This window comes from Sardina pilchardus, chromosome 17 (genome assembly GCF_963854185.1).
Source record: "Sardina pilchardus chromosome 17, fSarPil1.1, whole genome shotgun sequence".
Classification (NCBI taxonomy): Eukaryota; Metazoa; Chordata; class Actinopteri; order Clupeiformes; family Clupeidae; genus Sardina; species Sardina pilchardus.
The window spans coordinates 24546518-24555534 of record NC_085010.1 but is presented as its reverse complement, the minus strand read 5'-3'; the positions used below and the strand labels follow the sequence as shown (position 1 = coordinate 24555534).

The window sequence follows — 9017 nt, the reverse complement described above, 5'->3', positions numbered from 1 at the left end:
TATTAATAATTAATAATAAATGCGTCAGCTGTGCATGCCTGACGGCAGAAGAGTGTAGTTTTTACACCGGGGGTATGAAGGAGGCTGCCTTGCTGCATTACCTTACCAGATGGATCAGTGACATACTGTAGGGCTCTTTGAACACGTTATGCATCCCTCTATCATCACTGACAAGTGCAGAATCTTTTCGCGATTGCATTCATATAGGCCTAGCAGCGGTTCTGTGTACAATGCATCATGCGTAACGTGATCATGGGTAATGTAGTAAGGTAGTGCAAAGCTGTAGTTTAGGAGTGGCGCCCGTGGGCAGTGAGTGTGACAACGACATACTGTTTCTGAATTGCCAGCAGATAGTGTCACTCGACTTCTCAGGACAAAATAAATTCTGTAACGTTTAATTGGACATCAACAGTGACGTTCGTCGTTCATTTCCCAAAATCTGAGCGAATTCACGTTCAAATTCATTATTTACAAATGTGTTGCGTTCAGTTCAGCGTTCACAGAAAAATGAGCGTGTTCAATGAACACGTTCTTTTGAACTCGTTCATGCACAACACTGGAAATGAGAGAAGGCGGATGAGGGTTAGCAGTAAGAGGAACACAGTAAAGGCTGTACCTCTTCCTGAAGAGCAGAGATCTTCGAAATGAGACCCTGGTTCTCTCGCTCCTGAGGGCAAAAAGAGCAGAATCAGGGGTTTAAGAGAACCTCACCTTCAAAACAACATAACCTCAAATGCTTGTCATACTGAGTTTATTTTTACATGCATTAGTTATGCCTCAGATGATTATTTCCATAAGTGACAGACTTAACGGTAACACTGTGATACTGTTAACTGGAACAGGAAGTGTCTATCTGTGGCATCTCCTCTGTTTCATATGGCATCTGTTCTGACAGGAATGTATACTGTAGGTCCCCCCTCGGTAGTTTAAAATTCTGTCTCCTCACAGGCTTGTCATCTGTTCCATATGCAATTCGTTCTGTGCCTGCAATCTAACTGTGAGTCAGCTTCAGCAGCATTGCCAGCCCTGACAAAAATAATTGGGAACTAACAAGCTTTTTCAGTAATCTATCGGTTCACTTTGCGCCAGGGAACATGGGGATCTGCCAATCAGCCAGTTACCACGACGATGTAAACACCTCATTATCACAATCACATGGGATCTTTTCTGTCTGTCTGCCCATCACTCGACTGACTAGCAGAGTTCTGGCTCCAAGAACTGAAGTCACCATGGTCCAAGCAATCATCTCAATTCAGAATAAAGCTAATCTGACCGTAATGCATTTGTATTTCTGTGAAGTAATCCCAGGTGTCCTTCAATGTGCATTTTAACGAACTACATCATGATGATGATGATGATGATGATGGTCTTGTCATCATCATCATCATCTGTCCAGAGCTAACCAGGGCCTTGAGTGTCTCCCTCACCATCTGTTTGCTCCGAGCGGAAGCTCGTGCACGACTCTCCTCAGATGTGCTCAGAGTCATCTTCATCTCCTCCACCTCCTCCTTCAGCATCTTTTCCTTCTGCAGCAGCTGCTGCCCCCTGTGGGCCACAATGCAGAATGGCATCACATCATTTACACACTCAAATCAGCAGAGCATCAACTCCCCTACTCTGCAGGGGCGTCTACCTCGGATACTGAAACACCATCATCATTCATTAACCAAAACATTTAATCATTTTCAACACTCCCTCTTCACAAGCATGATAGATTTTCTTTTCTTTTTTTATTTGACTATTATCTGAACATACCAGAAATAAAGAAGATTATAAGTTCTCAATGCTCAATGACAGTCTCAACAACCATAAGAACCATTATCAGCACTGTGACTTGTTTGATGTTTCTCTCTCATTCCACAATGAATAAAGGAAAAGTACACTTGTAAGACTGAAACAGTAAACCATGTCCTTTAAGAAACATCTAGCAAAATCCCCCCTTTTCAAGACTGGAGGCCATCTACATATGTTTATACATGATCTCCCCCACAATAGACTCCTTGGCAGCAGTCAGTCCATGGCTTTGGGCCCACAAGACACACAGATATGCTGTGTTTAAGTTGTGGAATAAGATCACATGTCAGTGTATGGACAAAGCGTAAGCTAGGATTGGGAGCTACAGTAAATATTAACTGATGTTGATGCTGAAACACACAAAAGTGCTGTATAGAGCATTCTTCTGTCCAAAGGTGTCTTTTTTCAAAAAAAAAAAAAAATAATGAATGAAAAAGAAAGTCTGGTGTTTATGGGTGTCCAGTTACTGTCATTTTACACAGTCAAATGCTAACCTATTTTACATAGAAGCCCTCAAGAGTGGTCCCTCCCAAAATATTAACACTTCCCAACATCCAGGGTCTAAAGGGCCGGTCACAGCAAGAGCGGTAACAATAAAGATAACTAACTATGACGATATGAACAACCCCGCTGACAAACCAATAAGGGAAGTCTCTCCTCGCGTTGATGAATGTGGTCTAAAATGTGATGGATTTGGATTGGCTGTCAGCTTTTTATCAACGATAGTCTAGTACAGATGAATCATTCACAGAGCTGAAGCCTGTGGGTGGGATGAACCGGTGTCTTTCAAACTACTCTGCACGTAATAGGCCAGCACTTGTGACCAATCGTAGCCGGTCGGCAAAACGGCATACATCCTTCTTTAAAACGAATGACTTGAGTGCTTCTTTCTGCTCAACCTTCAAATAAAAAAGCCCAAGTCTAACTCTTCCAAAGTCGATTCAAACGAGCACGCTTCGTTAGCCTCATCCATCTTTCGTTGTTCTCTATGGTTGTTGCAACACGGTCTCACACCCAATTCGTCGAACGAGGACGCATGGTCAAGCCCCCTGGCGTCAATATCGGAAGCCGAAGGTGAGCTAAGGCGGGCTCAAGGACTCCTTAAACAGATAGAGCGTTCTGATTGGACAGGCTGACTTGGTGCCGAACGCAGGCTTGGCCTTAACGGTGCGACCCTAGACCATCCCGCTAGGCAAAAAATATTTGTTGCCGCTAGGGTGCGTCTAGATTTCTACTGTAGGCTAATTCTTGCCATGAACGGCCCTAGAACCTGAAGCACTTCAAAGACACATAATGTAACCCTGACCACTTCATCTATCATTATGGATCGCATGTCTCAGAGATGACGAAGGGGGAAGAGGAAGAGGAAGAGGAAATAGAGGACAACGCGGAAAAAGACTTTGCGTACACTTTGGCTTGAGTCTTGAGGTCCTCATTCTCCTCGATGAGCTTCTGGTTGGTGTCCTCCATGGACTCCATGGCTTGTTTGAGCTTCCGGATCTCGTCCTGCAGCTTCTGATTGGTGAACTGGAGGTCCGCCACACAGTAGATCAAGTCGGAGGTCTCCCTGGAAACGCAAGGGGTGCAGCCAGGTTGTCAATGCTCACTTGCTTGTGATGCATAAACACAGACAGGCTACTACAATACATATTATGTGGCCGTGGTTGAGCAACGATACCGTCAAATGGTTGGCCAAATGGTTCTCAAATAAGCTGTTGTGTTGTGTTTTTTTTTTAGAAAAGCCACTGTTACAAAACAGTCACTGTACAAATACAGTAACAGTGGGAAACACCAACACACACACAAACACGCTGATATACTGTACTTATGCTCATACTCACACACTTTGCACATGATTATATTTGTGTATGGCTATCAGTGTACTAGGGACCACAAAACACAGGAAACCCCCTCTCTTTCTCTCTCTCTCTCACACACACACACACACACACACACAAACACACACACACACACCCTGTGATACTCACAGGTCACTTTTGGTCGTCTCTCCACCAAACGCTTCAAGGCTGCCTGAGGTCATGTTGAGCAGAGCTGATCTCTTCGCTGAGAAGTTAGAAGAACAAAAGAGCAAAGATCAAAAACAAAATGAATGCAAAAAAAGCACGAGTTGGTTCAGTGTTAACTAAAAAAAAAAAAGTCAGAAGGAAAAAGGAGAGGGGAGGGGACATCACTAAACTTACTGTAAGTTACTATGACGGAAGACTAAGAAGTACACACACACACACAAATAAGTTTCCTTTGGATTGTTAATTATTCATTCGATTCAGCAGACAATATGGGTTTCCACAGAATGTTTTTGTCCTGAAGTCAAAAGGTTCATCACCTGCTAAACAGTCTGGTACTTTCACCGACTCCTGGGTCACGTTCTCTGCCGTGTCATCTCTGTGTAGGAGAGAAAGAAACCATATGGGAACATTAAAACACCCTCACATGTGCGCCTCTCACAGGGTTATCACACTCAGTTGGAACGTACCACTATCAGCTTTTCTATGGGGGCCAAGCCTGGGGAGGACTCGAGCCACTACACTGTCCAGAAAAAAGTAAAACATAGCAGACTGTATCTGCTAATGATGACTAATGATTTGGTAAAATATGTACATTTCTACCACTTTATATCTTAAGAAATACCTTCATGTTTATGAGGTAAACTAAATCAAAAGAGTACACAAACAAATAAGTAAATACTGAATATGCTTGACTTGAAAAGACCATTGTGCATAGACACCTAGAAAAAAGCTATCGCATGCTCCAGTTCTTTCTTGGTGTTCAGTTGTACAAGGTGGCCCTCTGTATTTTGCCAAACATAAATGGAGTTTGTACCCCTGGTTGCGGCAGTCCTCGATCCACTCCTTCATGACGGCGTGGTAGGTGTCGAGGTCTATGGAGATGTCGTTGTTGTCTGGGTCCAGCATGTTGCACAGCTCCTCCAGGCCGCTGTCCTCCGAGCTCCGGCTGGTGGTGTGGCGCAGGTAGTCCACAATCCGGGACACGTACACCTTACCTGGGGAACATAAGGCAGTGGTGAACCGCTCAATGGTGTTTTTTGCCCCCAACGGCACCTTCCAGGCAGCACAGCCTAAAAGGCACTACCCTTTACCCTACATTTACACTTTACCCTATTCCTAACCTTGACCCCCTCAATCCTCATCCTACCCCTAAACTGAGGGGAGTACAGGTAGTGCCTTGAAGGCAGCGCTGCCTGGAAGGCACCATTGAGGGCAAATTATACCAAAGACCTGGTGAACCCCCCCTACGGTTCAGTCCATCGGTTCAAGACAAGACAAGTTCAAAAGGGCCATGTTTGGAAGAGGTGTTTTTTTTTTTTTTTGAGGAGGGGGAAAGAATGAGCTGAGCCTCCTTTCTGGAATGCTCTTCACAACGTGACTGATGGAATTTGAGGGGGAAAAAAAGAGAATCTTTTAAAGGTTAAGATGAAGTTCAGGGTGCTGTATTGGAAAACTGAAGTAAAATAGCACTAATAATAACATTTTAAAATGTTTTTTTTCTGCATATAAACTTTGACTAAAGGATCCTTGTGTAATACAAAACTACATGAAAAAAACAAAACAAATCCAAAGCCTTCTTTGTTCAATGAGCCAGAGGCCACACAGACCACACACTACAGAATAGAATGAAAGACATATAGAGAATAGAGACTTGTGTTGGGTCTGTCTCTTTCAGTCATGCTTTAATGCACCGACACGCGACTTCGGTCACACGTCAAACACTTGTGACCGAGCGATTATTGGTGCATTTTAAGTCATGTTGAACCATTTCAAGATGCACGGTCAAAAAGGCTGCACATGTTGGCCTCTGAAACTATTTGTTTCATTCTTTTTCTTCATTCATTTTCGGAGGCCAACACCTGAAGTGTGCCAAATGTACAAAGTCTGTGAAATGAATATAGTTGTGTTATTATGCATTGTGTTATTGTCTATTTGAAGGCTTTGGTGAGTCTTGGTTTTCCCAACTTTACTCAGATGCTTTCAAAGCTCCATTTAGACCACTCTGTGCTGTTGTGTTTGTTTCTGCACTGCATGATCATATTAGGATCTTTCCATTCATTTTTGTGTGCGTGTCTGTGTGTGTGTGTGTGATCAAGTGTGTATAGTGTTGTACTCTGATGGATCTTTCCATTTATCTCTCTGACATGCCTGCTGTGTGAGTGTGTGAGTGTGTGTGTGTGTGTGTGTGGGACATTGCACAGTATAGCCGTTTGGACACACAGGATGGACAACCAGAGTAGAAATTCTGCTTAATTTCAACAATTTAAAGTGATACAGCTTAGTCAGGGATAGTGCCTTTACCGCGACCAACTAGCTCTAAAACTGCAGCATGTGTGTTGAACTTCTGTGTTGTTTCATCAGAATCAGCTTGGTCTGCCACACCATCTAAATCACAGGCCTCCATCAGAGGTGTAAAGGGCTATGTACATCGACGCCGACAGGACAGATCGGCGCGCTACACCCTCGACATTAATTACATTAGAATCTGGTCAATACAATTCCGCACACCATATGATTCACTTCTATTTTGTTAGCGCCGCTGCATAAAAAACATTGTTCATCCAGTTAAACACTTTGCCGCTGATGTGCGTGGCAAGCGACAGTGAACTCATAATCGCCACCGGTGTACACCAGGCTTAAATGTCCGGCTCGAGAAAGTAAAAATCCTACCACATATTCATGGCAACTATTCACTAAACCAGCTGCTTCTAACTCCTCTGCCAGCCATGTATATCACCTAATTAATGAAATCACCTGTATTAAGTGCACAGATAAAACTACATAATACATGGTAGGGCTTACTTTCTGTAGCTGGACTTTAACAACTCTGGCGTCTATGAGTGACTATGAAACATGACTGTACCTCTGCGCTGAGTGTCACAGGCGTGGAATATGGTGTCCAGCAGGTCCTCCTCACAGATGAGGCTGACCTCGGTCATGTTCTCCTTCCTGGCCTCTGAGGACAGCAAACCTGTATGGTAAAACAACCAAAAGAACGACGTCAACTAGAGTTGAGTCATTAAGCTCTAAAAAATGTAAAGTAGATCCTACTTTCAAATCACTGGTTGTACAAAACACTTATGGTCACAATAGCGGATATGGACATATTTTATCCATGTTTTATCCAGTTGCAAGGACACCTGATTAGAGTCAGTGTAACTGAAATGTTCAAAATTAGTTATTCAGATCAGTTGCATTCAGATGAAGGCCATTAATACGTCAGTACTGGACAAATATAGGAGGGGTGGGTGGGTACCATGCATAACGCATACATTAATAATTCATTAATTTGTTCTGTTGCTTGATAGTGGGACAAGGTATTACCAGTCCAACAATACCATCAAGCCTCCCATTTAATTGTTGATATAACTATGACAGATGGTGACCATGGAAAAGACTAGACCCAGGCCCAGTCAAGGGGTGCCTCTCATTTGGTGTTTTATACACCCTCCCTTCCTTCCTCGATCCTCGTCCTCACTGATCTAGATAAAGAATTATGGGGCGGCAACAATGGGATAGTCTATCCAGTGTTAGTTATAGATCAGTGGGAACAAGCCTCGAGGACCGAGCATCGAGGAGAGCGTTTGATAGCCACCAAAGGTATTTGCCACATACCGTCCAAAGTAGCAAAGTAACATCCAACTTGTACAGGTGCAAGGTAAAATGAATGCCAAAAAATTGAGGAAGTACCCGCACACTGTTGCTGCTGCTCCCGAAGTGATTTAATGACACAACGTTTCGACCAAGTATGTGTTCACCTGACGAAGACCATACTTGGTGGAAAGGTTGTGTCATTAAATCACTTCGGGAGCAACAGCAATAGTGTGTGGGTACTTTTTTGCCACATACCGTCCCCCAGGGAAAGCCTCTTCACCACCAGGGCTGGGTAGCCCACATCCCCGTCCAGCAGCGTGGAGGCGTCTGACGTGCAGAAGTTCAGGTTGTAGCAGGACAGCAGGCTGTGTGTCGGGCTGCGTCTCCTCTCCTTCTCTCCGTCCATCTCCAAGGGGTTGGCAGCGGGCGTCTCCCCTGCCTCGGGTTGCCCGTAGGGGGCGCTACGCCCGAACGTGAAGTACCCGTCTGTCTCGGACTGGGCGGCCGCGGGCGTGGAGCAGGTACGCTGCCAGCCTTGCCTCTGCCCGAGTCCAAAAGAGGTCCGTCGGTCCGTCACCGTGCTTGTGATGGAGTAGGTGGCATTGACGGGGCATGGGGTGACCAGCGGCGACGCTCCGCTCGCGCCAAGGGTCAGCCGCCGACCCTGCGGCCTCGCTGGGGACCCCTTTGGGGTCAACATACCCAAGGCGGCGGCCGAGGCAGCGATGGACGAGGAGGAGGAGGGGGTGGTGGCAGTGGACGACCCGACAGTCTTGGAGGCGGAGGCGCCGCCGACAGCAGGGGTGTCCGGGTGGTCCGAGCGCACGGCGCGCTTCTTCAGGATGGACTCCAGGTTGCAGCGGAGCCCGGGCTGGGGGCTGTTGTAGCTGCTGGACTGGAAGCGCGGGATGTGGAAGGGCGAGGTGTCAGCCTCTTGGTTGCGGCGCTGGATGGTCTTCAGCTTGCGGCAGATGCTGTCCACGGGGTTGTGGCGGTGGCGCTGAGACACGGCCAGGTCCATGGCTGAGCAGACGACGAGCACAGACCTCTATCTGCTGGGGGGGGGGGGGGGGGGGGGACACCAACATGAAAACGGTCCATAAGGGCAAACTAACCAGTCAGCTTGTAAAGCAGTTTAGCGAGTCTAAACTAGTGGAACAGTCTTATACTAGTGAACGGAAAACACCATTACATTACAATTATTTGTCAATTAAAAGATGTTCTTATCCAGAGCCATTTCAAGTTCAGTAATTACAGGGACAGGTCCTAGGCACAAACAAAAACATGGTGTGTGTGTGTGTGTGTGTGTTCATGTATCTTGTAGGACAATCATTTCCCTCACGGGATCAAAAAAGGATAGGCCTATACTATATTTGGAGTGTTGTCACTCAGTTTCCTCCTGTTCTCAATCTGAAGTGCAGATGCTTCCACAACCGTGCAATGCCACAGTCAAAAAACGTATCACTGGGTTTTGAAGACCAGCCTGTGTTTTTGTTTAGTTTGGTTAATTGGTTACACACATTTTTTTCAACAACTGCCGCGTGTTTTTACGCATGTGTAAATATTACTCCAAAACAACACATACTTGTAGGGTAGGCCTGC

General features: G+C 45.5%; 1 protein-coding gene across 1 annotated transcript in view; it reads right to left on the bottom strand.

The window, feature by feature from the left end:
• lrmp (lymphoid-restricted membrane protein) overlaps window positions 1–8461 on the bottom strand; it is a 36628-nt gene extending 28167 nt beyond the window's left edge. Inside the window, exons 1-8 of the mRNA XM_062517897.1 lie at window positions 7671–8461; window positions 6685–6792; window positions 4636–4816; window positions 4139–4197; window positions 3783–3858; window positions 3203–3361; window positions 1428–1545; window positions 617–667 (exon numbers count right to left, since the gene is read on the bottom strand). Of these exons, the coding sequence (XP_062373881.1) occupies window positions 617–667; window positions 1428–1545; window positions 3203–3361; window positions 3783–3858; window positions 4139–4197; window positions 4636–4816; window positions 6685–6792; window positions 7671–8436 (1518 nt within the window). The 5' untranslated portion in view covers window positions 8437–8461. The remainder of the gene's footprint in view (window positions 1–616; window positions 668–1427; window positions 1546–3202; window positions 3362–3782; window positions 3859–4138; window positions 4198–4635; window positions 4817–6684; window positions 6793–7670) is intronic.
• Window positions 8462–9017: the final 556 nt, after the last annotated feature.